This window comes from Heptranchias perlo, chromosome 2 (genome assembly GCF_035084215.1).
Source record: "Heptranchias perlo isolate sHepPer1 chromosome 2, sHepPer1.hap1, whole genome shotgun sequence".
Lineage (NCBI taxonomy): Eukaryota > Metazoa > Chordata > Chondrichthyes > Hexanchiformes > Hexanchidae > Heptranchias > Heptranchias perlo.
Window position 1 is genome coordinate 109,597,299 of NC_090326.1, and position 17,701 is coordinate 109,614,999.

The 17,701-nt window shown below is 42.3% G+C and overlaps 1 protein-coding gene across 2 annotated transcripts in view; it reads right to left on the reverse strand.

Moving 5' to 3' along the window:
• cntnap2a (contactin associated protein 2a) overlaps positions 1 to 17,701 on the reverse strand; it is a 1,620,024-nt gene that overhangs the window by 1,001,146 nt on the left and 601,177 nt on the right. For both annotated transcript variants that reach the window (XM_068005678.1, XM_068005683.1), the window contains exon 4: positions 11,046 to 11,193. In XM_068005678.1, the coding sequence (XP_067861779.1) occupies positions 11,046 to 11,193 (148 nt within the window). The remainder of the gene's footprint in view (positions 1 to 11,045; positions 11,194 to 17,701) is intronic.

The window sequence follows — 17,701 nt, forward strand, 5'->3', positions numbered from 1 at the left end:
ACATTATTTGAGTAATGAGAGGAGGTCGACAATGTCGGTGAGCACTGTGCTTAAGAGTGGGAGTTTAGTGCTGAGGATCTGGGTCAGGAAGGGGTTGCTGGAGCACGAATTGGGTCTCACAGAAGAAATCACTCAAATGCATATTGGGGGAAGCTACAGAGTGTTGTAGGGGTCAGGAGAGCAGGGTACCAGATGAAGAAGAGGTAATAGCAGACAGAGTTAAATGTTGACTGCACACTCAGGTACGAGGATGGAGGGATTTGAGTATGTAGGAACAGTGCCCCGTAATTTGAAGGTGCCTTCAAGATTAACAGGAAAAATACCCTGTGAACTACCTGAAACATGCCTGAAATTAAGTTTTGCTTGAAAGCTGGGAAGTGGCTGGAAGCAGGCTAATTCAAATCATCACCATGGCTTTTAGCCATGGAAGTTCCAGATAATTAAGCCATAAACATCTTATAAGCTAAAAGCTATAAACTAATTAAGCCGTAAAAGATCCTAGTAATGACCCTCAGAAAGGACTGTGTACATCGATTTATTTTGAGTCTACAGCACAGAAACAGACCATTCGGCCCAACTGGTCTATGCCAACATTTATGCTCCACACGAGTCTCCTACCTCCCCATTTCATCTAACCCTATCAGCATATCCTTCTATTCCTTTCTCCTTCATGTGTACATCTAGCTTCCCCTTAAATGCATCTATGCTATTTGCCCCAGCTATTCACTGTGGTAGTGCTTTCCACATTCTAACCACTCTTTGGATAAAGAAGTTTCTCTTGAATTCCCTTTTGGATTTATTAGTCACTAGCTTATATTTATGACCTTGAGTTTTGGATTTCTCACAAGTGGAAACATCCTCAGGTCACCCCTCAGCCTTCTCTTTTCGAGAGAAAAGAGCCCGAGCCTGTTCAGCCTTTCCTGATAAGGACATCCTCTCAGTTCTGGTATCATCCTTGTGAATCTTTTTTGCACTTTCTCTGATGCCTCCATACCGTTTTCATAATCTGGAGGCCAGAACTATGCACAGTACTCCAAGTGTGGTATAACCAAGGTTCTATACAAGTTTAACATAACTTATCTTTTTCAATCCTATCCCTCTAGAAGTGAACCCCAGTGCTTGATTTCCCTTTTTTATGGCATTAGTAACCTGCGTTGCTACTTTTAGTGATTAGTGTATCTGTACCCCGAGATCCCTTTGCTCTCTGCACCATTTAGACTCATATTATCCAAGCAGTTTGTGGATTCCTTATTCTTCCTACCAAAATGCACCACCTCGCACTTACCTATATTCAAATTCATTTGCCAATTACACGCCCATTCTGCAAGTTTATTAATGTCTTCTTGCATTTTGTCTCATTCTTCCTTTGTATTAGCTACACCGAATTTGGAGTCGTCCGCAAATTTTGAAATTGTACTTCCGATTCCTGAGTCCAAATCGTTAATGTGAGTTATGAATGTAGCAGTGGTCCTAGCACCGATTCCTGTGGAACACCACTTCCTACCTTTTGCCAGTCTGAGTAGCTACCCTTAACTTCTACTTTCCGTTTTGTAGCCAGCTTGCTACCCATTCTCCTTAAGAAGGAGCTAGATAGATTTCTAGACACTAAAGGCATCAAGGGGTATGGGGAGAGAGCGGGAATATGGTATTGAGATAAAGGATCAGCCATGATCATAGTGAATGGTGGAGCAGGCTCGAAGGGCCGAATGGCCTACTCCTGCTCTATTTTCTATGTTTCTATGCTACCTATCCCCTCACTCCACATGTTCTGACCTTAGTCATGAGTCTACAATGCGGTACCTTATCGAACGCCTTTTGAAAATCCAAATAGATTACATCTACTATATTACCCTCGTCTACTCTTTCTGTTACTTCTTCAAAGAATTCAATAATATTGGTCGAACATGACTTTCCCTTCTGAAATCCGTGCTGACTATTATATTTTCATTCTCTACATAGAATCATAGAGAATCATAGAAGTTTACAACATGGAAACAGGCCCTTCGGCCCAACATGTACATGTCGCCCAGTTTATACCACTAAGCTAGTCCCAATTGCCTGCACTTGGCCCATATCCCTCTATACCCATCTTACCCATGTAACTGTCCAAATGTTTTTCTGTTACATCTTTGAGCAAGGATTCCATTATCTTTCCTACCACTGACTTTAAGCTAACTGGTCTATAGTTTTCTGGACTTATTCCATCGTCCTTTTTAAATATAAGAATCACATCAACTGTCTGCCAGTCCTCAGGTACTATTCCTTTTTCAAATGAATTTTTATGTAAGGTTTAATAATGAAGCCTCTGCTGCCTCTTCCCTAACTTCCTTTAATATGCACGGATGCAATCCATCCGGATCAGGGGTCATATCCTCTCTAAGTTTGATTAGGAACATAGGAACAGGAGTAGGCCATTCAGCCCCTCATGCCTGCTCTGCCATTTGATAAGATCATGGCTGATCTGTGATCTAACTCCATATACCTGCCTTTGGCCCATATCCCTTAATACCTTTGGTTGCCAAAAAGCTATCTATCTCAGATTTAAATTTAGCAATTGAGCTAGTATCAATTGCCGTTTGCGGAAGAGAGTTCCAAACTTCTACAACCCTTTGTGTGTAGAAATGTTTTCTAATCTCGCTCCTGAAAGGTCTGGCTCTAATTTTTAGACTGTGCCCCCTACTCCTAAAATCCCCAACCAGCGGAAATAGTTTCTCTCTACCACCCTACCTGTTCCCCTTAATATCTTATAAACTTCGATCAGATCACCCCTTAACCTTTGAAACTCTAGAGAATACAACCCCGATTTGTGTAATCTCTCCTCGTAACTTCACCCTTGAAGTCCGGGTATCATTCTAGTAAACCTACACTGCACTCCCTCCAAACAGGAGGGTTCCCTCCCAGTCGGGGAACACTTCAGCAGTCATGGACATTCATCCACCGACCTTCGGGTAAGCGTACTCCAAGGCGGCCTTCGAGACACACGACAACGCAAAATCGTCGAGCAGAAATTGATAGCCAAGTTCCGCACCCATGAGGACGGCCTCAACCGGGATCTTGGGTTCATGTCACGCTACACATTACCCCACCAGCGAACAAATGTTATCTGTTTTTAATATAATGGGTCATTTGCTGGCTCTCTCTGCCTTCCGGATGTTTCTGCCTCTCTCTGTTTTTCTTCTCTGTTTTTTTTTTCCTGTTTGTTTTTTTGTTGAATGTGTATTCGGGGGTTCTGCAGGTGACACCTCTCTGTCTGAACACGGTGATTGCCTTGGCAACGGGCAGTTGCAGGGGCAGTCTGTAAACACCATGTATTGTTCTATATGTATAAATGCGTAGGCTTCAAGGAGATCCTGAACATTTACCTGAGGAAGGAGGAAGTCTCCGAAAGCTTGTGAATTTAAAATAAAATTGCTGGACTATAACTTGGTGTTGTAAAATTGTTTAGAATATCTTTGTTAGATGTGGTTTCTTTTTGTAGTTAGAAGGAGTTCTCTTTGTCGTTGAAAGGAAATTCCCTTGTCTTCTTCTGCAAAAATGTTTACCGAGCAGATGCAGAAGGTACTTTTACAAGTATGAGTTTATTCAGGACAGATAGTGAGGTTATGTCAAAAGTGTTTGCTTGGATTCTAAAGCTCACTATTTGTACCCGACTGATCTGGTAGATGTATCTATTGAAAATGAATAATTCTTTTGTGTTTGAACTCTTATCTATTTAATATTTAAGAAAAAACTCAGTTTTTGATCGATATTTAGATCTATATTGAGATATACATCTTAGCATCACCTAACCAGAATTCATTGGTTTATCGCTTCCTCTTCCCTCCTCATTTCAACCTTGCACGATAGGAATGGACCCTTCTGGGTTTTTCAATAATAAAATGTTATAAGATGTGTGATTTTTAATTGACACCTAGTGAAACCTCAGCAAGCTGGCAAACACAGTGCTGAAAAGTGCACAGCAAGAAAGGTTTTTTTTAAATTTCATCTTTACTGTATTAGGATTTACTCAACAAGACAACTCTGGTACAATCTGCTGCAAGTTACTGGTGATTTACTGCACTAAATACAACACATCGAGCAGGAAAAGAGCGATGAAAATAATTCTCAGAGAACTTTTGCATTTCACATTATCTGCTGCCAGAGTGGTGGTTCTATTATTCAGGACGATTTATTATGGATGACTGAGGTCAGGAGATTATCCAGACGTGCATGAAAAAGCTGAAGTCATTTTTTAATAACTGAGCGCAGGATTATATTCACGTAATTACATTTTAAGTGAAAATATTCTGACTTTTTAAAAAATCCTGTTTAGTGCATGAATGCTGTGTCGTGCAATATTCAAGGGAAGCTGGATAATATTTGATTTCTGCAGAGCTGAAAATGAGGTAAAAATATTCCATTTGGTGTGGTAATATTTTGAGAAATGTGTTATTCAGTAGGAGTGAGTGCCACTTTTAGCTCCGAGACAAGCAATCATTCATTCAAATGAAAAACACCACAATACTACACATAATACAATTATCACTTAATAATCCAAACCACATCCAGCACTACAGTGCATAGTTATAAGACTGTTTCAATTTTGTCATCACTGTTTGATGCAGTGTGATACATTTTATGTCATGTTTACTACAAGGCTATGTCATCTAAAGAGGATACTTTTTATGAAGCTATGATTTTCTGAGATGAACAGACTACGGCCTAAAGACGTTGAAGCTAAGACAATTAACACATTTAAAAATGAGTTAGATAAATACAGGAATGAACGTAGACTGAAATGAAGTCGTACTCCATGGAACACAATGGTTCCTATGATGCTAACTGGGGAAACAGGTAATATTTGTATGGAGGATAATGGGCAGGGGTGAATGGTGAAGTTGTGAGGATGGATTTATGTTCTGGAATTTGATTATCTCTGGAGCTCAGGACGTACTTGCAGACCTATCTCTGAGGAAATAAATGAATAGTATAGAGTCCATGATAGCATATAGTGTACACAATCTATAGAAAGAGGGGGTTTGACAGGTCAAAAGCCTATTCTAGTTCCACAAGTCAAGGAGATTGCATAACTTATGTAATGATTATATTCAATTTTGCCAGTGTCTGTGTGTTCACTGGTTATTAGAACATGGCCTTGGTTTGTTTGTTTCAACTTTATATAAATTCATAGAATGATACAGCAGAGAAGGAGGCCATTCGGCCCATCGTGCCCATGCTGGAATTGTAGTCATTTTATTTTGGTGTGGGTTATACAGATCCCTTATAGAACAACAATGCAACAAACCAAGTTTCTTTGTACTAGTGAGGTCCCAGAATGCTTTGAGTAGTTACCATTCTAAATTTGCAATGGTTCTAACTCTGCCAGTCTATTAGACAGAGAGAGGGGGGAGGTGGGAGGGTGGGAGGGAAAACACACAGATGTGTGGAAAAGTGCCAGTTAGGTTATATCATCTACATTGCCACTGGACATTAATCCTGTCCCAGCGCTAATTGGAAATCATGCCTAAACAAATCACCTTGCTTCCCCAGTATACATCGACGGGTCATCATTTCATGAGTAAAGCAAGCCATTGACAGGGTTTTCTGTAGTCCTCCCCGATAGAGTAATCCAGCACAAGTGTCTGCCCCACTTAGCTCAATATGTTGAAGTAGCGGCCCTCTTGACAGCTGTAATTGAAACTTCTGACCAACCAGTAAATATTTGGTCTGACAGTGTCTACGTGATTAACACAATGTTGTCGTTGCCTATGTGTGTTAAACAATTGTTTAAGACGTCTGACGGTAAAACACTTGTGCACTGGTCTCTCTTTAACCAGCTATGGCTTGCTTTGAAAGACAGGACTGCCCCAGTTTATGTCGGGAAAGTGAAAGCACACACCAAGGGAACTGATAACCATTCCAGAGGTGACTCTGAGGCACTTAAGGCTGCTTAGGAGGCAGCCAGGGTAGGGCCCCCATGAGACCCACCGGGGACCACCAAGCCAGTCTCAGCTCTCAAAGACGATATTGATTTGGCCTCAGTCCAGGCCGAATATCCTCCATATCAGGTAGCCATCGCCTGGCACCAGTCCGGTAAATCCCTGCCCCAGCCTATGGCGTGGGCACATCTTACCTCTCCAGGTGGAGGGCCACAGCCCCTCTTGCTTTACCAAAGTTCCTTTAACCAACCCAGTCCAGTAGTTTGTGTTCACCCGAATTCTTTGAACTATACCATTCCCACCCAGTAGGAGACCACTGCTCAGTCAAGAAAGCCAATCAAAAGATTAGTAAGACTGACTGGTGGCCAGACATGGAGGAGCAAATATCCGTCCGAACCAATGTTTGGTGTGTCTACAACATAATCCACCAGCCAGGACTAATAGAGCTCTTCTACAGAGCACTCCACCCCCTCAGGGACCATAGGCACACTTACAGATTGATTTTATTGGGCCACTATCCAAGGTACATACTGGGTACATACACTGCCTCATTGTAGTGGATAGATTTACTAAGTGGATGGAAGCATTACGGTACAGAACAAACACCACTCTGATACTGCACGGTTGTTATTGAGTGAGGTGATCTGCAGGTTGGGAGTGCCAATACAGGTAGATATCGATCAGGGATCGCACTTCCCAGGTAAAATTTTTACCGAACTTCAGAAGCTCATGAAAATAGCACTAAAGTTACATATATCACATCACCCGCAGTCCTCGGGGGTCGTAAAGAGGGGAAATAGAACCCTTAAGACAACGTTAAAGAAATTCTGTGCAGATCACCCCACTCAACGCGCAAATATATTAACCATGTGCCTGACGCACAGTACGACCGGGAATTTCCTCTTACCAGGCGATGACAGGACATCTAATGAAGACTCCAGGTCATTCATTAGTGCCCGAGCATAGCTCACCACTTTTGATAGGCGCGGCCAACCAGGCCTGGTTAGAAAAGGTAATCAAACAGGTAACGGAAACAAATAAGTTTGTAGTTCAGCAAATGGCAAATCTAAACAGCAAATTAAGAAGTACTTTGATAAAAAGGTTCGACCATTCAAATATCAGGTGGGAGATGTTGTGATGGTACTTAACTATGGGAAAAAGATGCATGCATTTGAACCAAAGTAGAAAGGCCCTTTCCCCATTGTGGATAAGGCCAGTCCAGCCATCTATCTAATATAATTTTCCCAGGATAGAAATAATCAGAAAACAACCAAATGGTACCATATTAACCAATTGAAAACCACCACAAAATAAATGCTACACTTGAGTTACAGGAAACACCCAGTAAACCAACATGGCTACCGGTCATCTGACCCTCACCAGCTACCCAGTGAAGAGCACTGTTATCATAATCAGTGGAGGCACTAAGGACTCCTACTATGAAACCGACCAATGCCAAGGTCCCAAATGTAACATAACTGTATACTGTGCTGACTGCAATTGGGAGAATCCCTCAGATGGTGATGGCACATCCAACGTAGGTATTCCAGAAGGTGATGGTGTGCGTCTCCATTGTGATTGTCCCCACGACAAGTCGATGAAACTGCCGTGGCACCAAACAATGACGAACACTGAGGGAGACACCGCACGTACACATGGTCAGACCAACAGCGGACAGTTGGGACAGCTGGGTATCCCCTACAACTCTAACCAGGGACGGGACCTGAACTTCCCAAGCTTCACCCCAAGACACGATGGCTGTTATGTATGCTGAGACAACAAAGGAGACAAAAACATAGGCAAGTTGGTCCACTTACGAGTTAAACCCAAGGACCACAACGAAAGTTCTCACACATCACAAAGTAGACAGCAGTGCCCCAAGCAACAGCTGGGACCAGTAAATGGACTTGCAGTAACGAGGACCCACAAAGCCTTATATAATGATATGTGGTATGAGATAATAGCAGTTATTTTTAACTTTAGCGCGGTACATATGCCCCAGGGCTAGTGTGACCCCAAATACAAGGAGTTCTATCACCAGTTAGTAAATCAACAGATTAAGGACTTTGTGAGGTGCATCGTGTGACGAGATGTAGATGAGCCTTGGCCGCCAGAAAGCCAAGACCCCCTGGTTCAAGTCCCAGAACAGACACCAGAGACAGAAGTCGATAGCACCACAGACAGTCCTGGTAACGCAACAGAAGGTATCACTAACTCAATTGGGCAAAGTAAGAAATTCAGGAAGCGTACCTTCTCCTGGTGTAAGTATCTTCGTTCCAGCTGGGCAGATGGGTAAGTTTACGATTGTTTGGTGATTGTGTTTGATTGTATGTGATTGTGGCACGGTTGTCCCTTTTAATTTGGGACTGTCAAAACATTACGCATCGTTCACCTGACGAAGGAGGAAGCCTCCGAAAGCTTGTGAATTTAAAATAAAATTGCTGGACTATAACTTGGTGTTGTAAAATTGTTTACAATTTCCAAAACCAAGTCACACTGCAAGTTGTACTTTTTAAACAGGTTGGTGTTGTACATGGTCAGTACAGGTGTCAACTTGGGTCAGTGGTTGAATTCTCACCTCTGAGTCAGAACTTCTGGGTTCAAATCTCAGTTTAGAATTTAGCATATAATCCAACCTGACACTTCAGTGGCGTACTAAGGGAGTGCTGCATTGTCGGAGGTGCCATTTTTCATTAAACTGAGGACTCATTTGTCTGCTTAGGTAGATATAAAAGATCCCAAGGCAAAATTCCCCAGTAGTTTATGAGCTTATTAGAATCCAAAACTGTACCCTGGAAAACCATGGCTATGCATGTCTCAAATGAGGCAAACTGATGGTTCCTGGTACTGTTCATCATGCCTCTTGCTTAGAGCAGCTTTCAGGAATTTAGCTGGACCATGCAGTGCTAAATCCATGTCCCACCACTGAAGTGGTTTATTAAGATCTTCTATTTCCATCAGTTTTTCTGACCTACAAGCAGATGGGTCCTAATTGCAGCCTATTTGATCAGATATCAGCTCAGTAAAACGGTCTTTAGACTCCGAGAATACTTTCACGGGTCTGTTGGACAGCAATGATTTTGTTGGTCATTGGCACAAGCCCATACTATGTAACGTTCGTAACATTTGAAGTTGTTCTTAGTCCTTTAAGAAAATTAATTAAATGGATTAAACAGAATTCCCCAGTATAATTTAAAGAAAGGTTTTATTCCAAGCTCCAGCAAATATTTTACAAATTGTTGGAGAAAACAAACATTTGCTTTTGTAGTTTTTTTTAAAAACTGAAACCAAGGCAGAACGGCTAATGCAAGAATTATGGCTGGGATTTTAAAAAATTCACAATATGGGTAAGTAAAGTTACCCATATTGTAAGTAAAGTTAGTCTTTCTGAAATTCTTAACTCAGGATAAAAGCATCTTGAGCAAACCATAGAGGAAGAACATTTTAGCTTACTTTACCAACTGCCAGGAAGGTATTCCGGCAGTCACATATGTAATGAAAGATAGTTGACCACTGTCTAAAAGGATGATAACTTTCGACAATGGAATCGTCCTAATAAGGATAAGGTCCCTATAGTTGCGTCTGTCAAGCAACCCATTCGATGACCTAAGAGTCATAAGATACCGAACAAAGTTAAACTCAACTTTCTAAAGGTTACAAGCTAAAACTTGATGACTTAAATGAAATGTAAAAGTCACAAATGTGACCATATATGCAATTACGACTTGTATTAGGATAGGTTTGATAGACTCTTCCCAACTGTCTATTAATGTAGTGCGCATGCACTTTTGACTAATAAAGTAATATGTTGAATGATTGTCTCATGAGTTCATTAGAACCCAGAACGTAACACAAATATATAGTACAATTTATTTTACAAAATTAAATAAGAAAAATTCACCGATCATACCTGTCAGCTTCACCCAGATAGCGATATTTCGCAGAGATCTACTAATACTAAAATGAGCTACAAACAGTTCAGGTTTGAGAACGTTCATTTTATTATGAACTATGTTGGGAAATGGAAATATTTATGCAGAAAGGGAGCTAGGAGGTTAAAAAGGTATAATAACAGAAAATGCTGGAAAAGCTCAGCAAGTGAGGCAGCATCTGTGGAGAAAGAGTTAATGTTTCAGATCAAAGACTTTTCGTCAGAACTGGAGTCAGAACAGTTTTCGACCTGAAACGTTAACTCTGTTTCTTTCTCCACGGATGTTGCCTCACCTACTGAACTTTTCCAGTATTTTCTGTTTTTATTTCAGATTTCCACCATCTGCAGTATTTTGCTTTAGATTTTAAGGTTAAAAAGATAATTAGTTCAACACTTAGATTTGGTTGGTTGAATCCCAATTAATTGATCAGATGTTCATAAAATGCACGAGAAGCAAAGGGGACTTTTTGGTTTGTTTTCTTGACATTGAGCTGCAATTATTTTTTTAAAAACCTGATTGACAAATTATGTGCTCATTAGTGTTGGTGAGTATCTTTCCATCTAGATATCAATGAGTTGTGCTGTGTCAGCTCGGGTAACATACAGAAATGTTGCTTTGGTATCGTCGTTTCTTTTTGAATTCAGCTGTCAAACAGATTCTCTTCCCATCCCCCCAAACACGCACCAACTTTGAGGATCGCACAGATCAATTTCCATTTTTCAGCTGATCAAAGGATCTCTCTGATCCTCAAAGCTTATATTAAAATATCTCCCTTCCTCTAAACAAAAGACACCATAACTACCTCTTTCAAATATTTGTCTTCCCAGATATATAGGTCTGAGCACACTGAATAAAAATTTAAAATCACTGTTTTGTTGCTTCTATGGGAAAATAAAGCACATTTCCTAATTTAAAAATCAAAGCCAAAGATTCAGTACTGAGGTTTGTGGCGATCACCACTAAGTCTTAAATTAAAAACTGCAAATCCCATGGAGGCTGAATTCAAATGAATGGCCTCCTGTGCTAACTGAACTGGCAAACAATGCCCAAGACAGCTGGCTCCTGTGACCCAACACAATCCATAAAAAGGTCTGAGATCTTTACTTTTGGCAACTCTTGAGTGTTTACTGTTACTCAGACTGGTAATAAAACTCTATTTTATATATGTATATATATATATGAAACAGATACTTACAGTAGGGGCAACCAAAGACTTCCATTCTCAGCCCAATATGGCCTTCACCATTCCAGTCCAGTGGTACTAAGCGTACATAACGTGCAATAATTGGATGCTGTAAATCATGCCTCACCACACCATCTGAGTTTGTGTTTCCTGCAAAGGCCTGTGGGAAATAAAGTACAGAATTCTTAGCATTAGGGATTAAACCATGTTAGCAGAAAAGCAAAGGTGATGATTTAATTGACTGTTTAATGTTGACACCTTTTATAGTACAAGCTCGATGAATGTTACCCAATAATGGCAGTTTGTACACCAATAGTACTATTCAAGGAAACAACTTTTATTTGGCTTTTTTTTAAAGCACCAAACTGTTTGACTCCAAGTAAATTGGCAAAAATGCATTTATTTTCATATATCAAATCACCTTTTTTCTTGTTATTGCCAAACATGTAATCCAGCTATTCAATCTACTTACTAGGTGCTCTTCATCTCTCTGTAGGAGGGGCGTACCTGTATATTTCATGCCCAAAGCCAATCAGCCCAAACAAAATGTGATATAGACCCACATGGGTGCTATGGAATACCAATGGAACCAAAGGATGCTGTTTTGTCACAAAAGCTGTTGCCTAAGAGATGACTAAATTGCACAGCTCAAGTACATAGCTAAATAAACACAGACTAATGTTTTTGCAAAAGCAGTAGTATTTCGGGACCAATTACAGCAGCAAAGTCATGATCATCAAACCTTTCTGAAATTTTGTTGTAAATGGTATTTTCAAGAGTTTACAATCACAACATATTTTTAATGGGCTACTTTACATTTTGATTGCACAATACTTCCCTGAGGAGGACTTCATTATGTTAAGGTTTTTGTTGTGATTGCACTCGTGATGGCAGCAATGCATGTTTAAGGGTTGAAAAAATTTGCTGTTGGTACATGAAGTTCAGTTGGATCAAGGAACTTGTCGGGGGGGGGGGGGCGAGGTCTGCCTGCTTGTGGCCCAATTGATTAGTATTACCTATCTCTGGATGAGTAGCAATTGCTAACTTATTCGCCTTCCTGCACTGCTCCACCTTCTCCTCTTGTGAGGTTGTTTGAATTTTCAGAGGGGAAAGGGGAAGGGAGGAGAAGAAGGTTATTTTGATTGATCTCTAAGAACAAGCCCAAGATTGCTTTGGATTTCACTAGTACCAGGCAGAGGTAAACATCACTTATGCAGAATGGGATTTGTCCTATTGGTGATTCACTCATATTTGTTGTAGGGAGGACTACATTAAGCTACAATGGACATCTTCTTACAGCTAGCAGCAGGAACTATGCTAGCCTGCATGATGTGGGAAGCCATTGCAGGGAATGAGCTGGGTCTTCTCGAATTTCAAGGCCAGTTGTGGTCTTACTTGTGTCTCAGACCTGCTTCCAAAATGGTTATATGCAAGTGTAATTATCTGGCATGGAGCAATTACATTTCTAGAGGTTGTGTAGAATATGGTATATGTGATGTATGATCTTGAACTGGACCTCACACATTTTTCTGCGGGTGGTGATGTTGATGACCCTAGCCAGCCCTCTAGTTGGGTGTCAGCTTGGCTCATCAGTAGAGAAGGTTGAGGGTTCGAATCAGTACTGAGTGACCACACCTTGTCAGAGTGCACAAAACTGAGGTCCTATCTGACTGTTCAAGTAAACGTTTCAGATTCCATGGCACTAATTAAACAAGAGCAGAAAGTTTTACTGGAGTCCTGTGTAGGGTTCAGAACCCCTTTAACAAAAGACATTTGAAGGAAAGGGTTAACTGTATCCCTTTTAAACAAAGACATTTGAAAACCTGCAAACACTGGTAAACTGTTCTCGCAAATCCTGTTTTTCCCCTCACTGACACTGAAGGCATTGAAGAAGTATGAGTTTCGGGATCGAAGACATTGTACTACGAATAGATATCGAGATTATTAAATAAATAAACTGGATGGATAATATTGAGCTTAAAGCATTGTCAGGCTTTCAAAACACATAGGCTTTTGGAAGCACGAGCTTTTCAACACAGCAGGGAGTAATGTAAGAAAAGGAAACAAGGATACACATCAAAGGCGTTGGATCAGGAAAGCAATGATAGGTGTGAAAAAAGCATGGGCCTCATTCTTATCTGGTAATCTGTTCAAAAGAACTGGGATTTGTAAAACATCAAATAGTATTGCACCCAGCGTATGGTCAAATGGTATAAGGAACGGATTTGAAGCCATTGAAGCAATCAAAATTAGAGACGTAAGGACCATTAAGAACATCTGGGCGGAGAAATGTAAGGGACCTTTTACAACGCATCATTCGAACACATGGGGCCCGATGTTAGCAGGGCTGCGGGTTCTCGGCGGGGGGGCTATCGGGCGCGTGGGTAACGCGCCCGGTGAAATTAGTCAGCTTCCCTCGCGATCGTAGCAGACAATTGACTAATTGGATGCACTTACCTGCTCCTCCGGGTTCCCCACTGCTAATCTGCGCGTCGGGCGGGCTGCGCATGCGCAGTAAGATCTGTCAGCTGGAGGCGCTCTATTTAAAGGGGCAGTCCTCCACTAACAGATGCTGCAACAAATAGCAAAAATTACAGCATGGAGCAGCCCAGGGGGAAGGCTGCTCCCAGTTTAATGATGCCTCACTCCAGGTATCAATACATGGGGTGAGGAGGAGGGGGAGGACAGAGATCTTCCCCCCGGCGGGCGGGAGGAAGCGGCCTGCCTCTGCCACCAGGAAGGCCTGGCTCGAGGTGGCAGAGGGGGTCACCAGCGCCACCAACATATCGTCCACCTGCATACAGTGCAGGAGGCGCTCCAATGACCTCAGTAGGTCAGCCACAGTGAGTACACGTAGTCTTTCCCCTACACTCCGTCTGCCACATCACTGCCCCCACCCCACATCTCCTTCGGCACTGCCAACACTACTCTGTCACATCACCCCTCATACCCACTCAAACCTCATCCTCATCTTACCTGCACCTACTCACCTCGCCAGTACTCATCCCGCCACTACCACTCAACCCAATCCTCATACAATCTCATGGCTCTATCTCATACTCACCCTCTTGTGCATCTCTTTCACATATGTGCAGTAGGCAGCGTAAGGCAAACGTGTCGTGAGCATGAAGGGGATGCACAAGGGTGTTTGAGGGTTTGTCATGGGTGTTCCGTATATTGAATTTCTGAACAACTCACATTACATATTATATTGGCACCACTGCTGCCATGTCTTCGCGAATCCTGTCTGGTTTGTGCAATAATGCCCGCTCCTGAGGATCACTATGAGGACCCACAACTGATGCCACCCATTGTGTCACTACAGAGTGGGTGTAGGTGTATTTGCAGGGCTCTTCTGCGCAGACGACTGGGAGACATCGGCGATGTCCCCAGTGGCACCCTGGAAGGATGCGGAGGAGAAGTTGTTGAGGGCAGTGGTGACGTTGACAGCGACAGGTAAGAAGATGGTGCTCGGGCCAGCCAGGAGCAGCTCGGCATGAAAGAGGCTGCAGATGTCCACGACTACATGTCGAGTGACTCTGAGCCTCCGTGTGCACTGCTGCTCAGAGAGGTCCAGGAAGCTGAGCCTCGGTCTGTGGACCCTGTGGCGTGGGTAGTGCTCTCTGCGACGCATCTCTCTCTGCGGTAGCCCTCCCTCCTGCTGTGCAGGTGGATGTGTCACAGCACTCTGTTGTGGAGCTCCACGTATCAGAGGTGGACGGCGTGGATGGCGAGGCTGGTGAGGCTGGTGATGCTGTTCGCCCTCCGAGGAGGTCATGACTGCAGCTACGGCGCCCCCCATCCGCAAGATGTACATCTGAGGGGGTCCGCAAGGTAGGTACATGTCTCTGGACCCCGGGGTAAGTGTGCAAGTTGGTGAATTTGACTGTCAGGAGGAGGGTGGTGGAGGCCAAACTTTGTCCCAAGTGACAGAGTGGCCTCCTGCAATGGGTGAGGGTCTCCCCCCCCCAACCTGTCAAATGGACCTTTGCAGCTGCCACAGGCTGACAGCTGCAACACGTCCATTTGACCTGGGAGTGTTTCCCCCAGTGTGGGAAACAGTCCCACTTTGTTCTAAAATCCCACATAATCCCTTAATCAGGTCAGTTAATGACCTGAAATACCTAAATAAATACTGTCAAGTGGAACCCCGCTGGCTTTAATTGCCTGCGGGATTCCCACCAGCGGGGGCTGCGCGCACACGCCGGCGCGTCAGCGGGGAACCCGGAAGTGCGCGGGTTCGGGGCGGGCTCCGGTCCCGCGTCGGGATTCTCCGATTTTCGGAGCCCCCCCGCCAGGAACGCACCCGGTAGCGGGTGCTAAAATAGAGCCTCATGGTCTTTTCTACATCAAAGGGTCTCCAGTCACATGATCAAAGTCCAAACTGTCAATCATTGAAGTATGTTAATGATTGAGGCATAGTAACAGGGAGCGATTGGACAAAAAGAATAACCCTCCCCAATCCTACGTCCTATTGGTAAAAAAACAATATAAAAAGACGACTTTCTCACCACCTGTCAGTCACAAGGAACGTATGCTGTAGTTGAAAATCACACAAGAAGAGGAGGACCTTGAGTACTGAAGAGCTGATCAACCTTCAGGCCCGATGAGCAAAATCCTTGGTTTAAACGTTGTATATGTATTAATGATTTGCCTGATGTGTGTATGCATTGTTAAGTCATTACATATCAACATTGTGAATTATTAAGCGTACAATGGGGTTTTAGAGAGGAAAGTCATATGTATGGTTTGATTTTGCTTTATGAATGCTCGTATGAATGATATCATTAAATAATTACTTTTGATTAATGAAACTACCGTGAGTGAGGGTGACTTTCTTTCCTGACTATTCGTCCAGTTTCCAATAATCACACAAAATAAGGAATTTCCTACACCTGGCCAACAGCATTCATGCATGCTCACCATGTGATTCTCTGGTTGGAACTGGAACCCACTCCTAGGAGGGTGGTAGCTAATTTGATTGGCACTTCAGCTGGCCAATTCCCAGACATGGAGGGAAGGGTGAGCATCAAGCCTTGGCCTTGCTGTCCAGTTAAAACAGAGAAACACATGGTCTGAGACAGTCTGCAAAATCTAGAAAGAGAGTCAGACAAAGGGAGTGAGTATTCTCTTGTCAAGCTTAGTACTGATTAGCTTCGGATGTTAACTCATCATAAAAGTTATAGTTAGTCCGCTAACAGGGATGGTGTGGCATTTTTTGTTATTTTCTATGTTATGGGGAGTACAGCGGGATACGTTGAAATTTACTGTAATCATTACTTTGTTCACATATGGAACATGAATCACTGTGTTGATTTATAATTGGTTTCTTATTAAACGTCCCTCAGACCATCTTATGAAAGACAGTAGAACCAGACATGGAGGTACTTTTGAGATTACAGTGTCTAGTACTACTGTTTGAGGCACCTCATCTTGCACTGTGTGCAAGAACCCATGGACCTTGTAATGGATGTGGCTAAGAGGCTGAATATCAGCCAACACAGGATCCACAGGATTGTTTGATCTTTTTATGATGTTTCTATTCACTTTGCCAGATTTTCAGCAGCATTGATTGACAAAGATGGCCATCCATCTGTTGATGGCTTAACTTCGTTCAGTTGCTTGTGACTGACTGGTTGTTGACAAGCCAATGTTGCAGCTTCCCTGGGTACAATACACTTTAGTTGTGCATGCACTTTGATCAGTTTAATTGTTTTTCTCTGCAGGTTTTCCTTTTGCTGTCATAGTAATTAATGATTCTTTATTTCTGTCATCTTTTAAAATTCAATTTTCTCTTTGTTCTTTCTGTGACAGAGTTCTTACTGTTTTTTTTCCAATGGCTCAGCACTGACTTCTGTTGTTCTGGATCACTTCCCAGCATCATACTTGTTAAGTGCTGGAGACTCTCCTGGCAAGCCAGACAGGAGAAGATCTATTGACCCACTGTGCCCGTTTTATACAGCATCAGTAGGTCTATGAGACACCAATCTACAGCAGGCCTCCCATTTGAGCGAGTTAAAATCAGGTTGCTTTTGTATGTAAAGTAGGCCTTCGTCTTCTTGGGACATGCTGACCCACTGAAAATGTTTTTTGGCAAGTAAAAATGACGTTGGGTGACGTGAAAAATGGCGTGAAATCCCCAACCATCATTTTAACTACCCACCTACCCCATTTGCGCTGGGCTAAAGACACTATAGTGGCAGGTTAGCACCTTTAAATGATTCTTTTAAGCTCTCTTGCCACATATTCACTGAGTGGGCCAGGTCACAGGCCATCAATATTGAAATATATCAATATTAGTTAAAAGTGAAATATAACACAGATTCATGTGGAACTTAACAAGCACAATATAAATGTATTCATTAATAATAAATATTAAATACTAACATTGATAATTTCAACATTCAAGCAATTATGATGGCATTTATAAATAGCAATCTTCAGAATGATCGTTTTCAATTTAATATCGCCCTTCTTTTTAGATCACCATTCCTGTTGCATTTCATGCACTATTCACTAGCCAAAAGAGAAATAAAAATCAAATATCTTTAAGAATATGATCTTCTGACACATTTATTGGTGCTTATTTTTTGTCTTTGACTTGGTGAGTCAAATATAGTTTTTATCATGAACACTGGTGCTTAGGCCATCAATCAAGCTATTGTGCT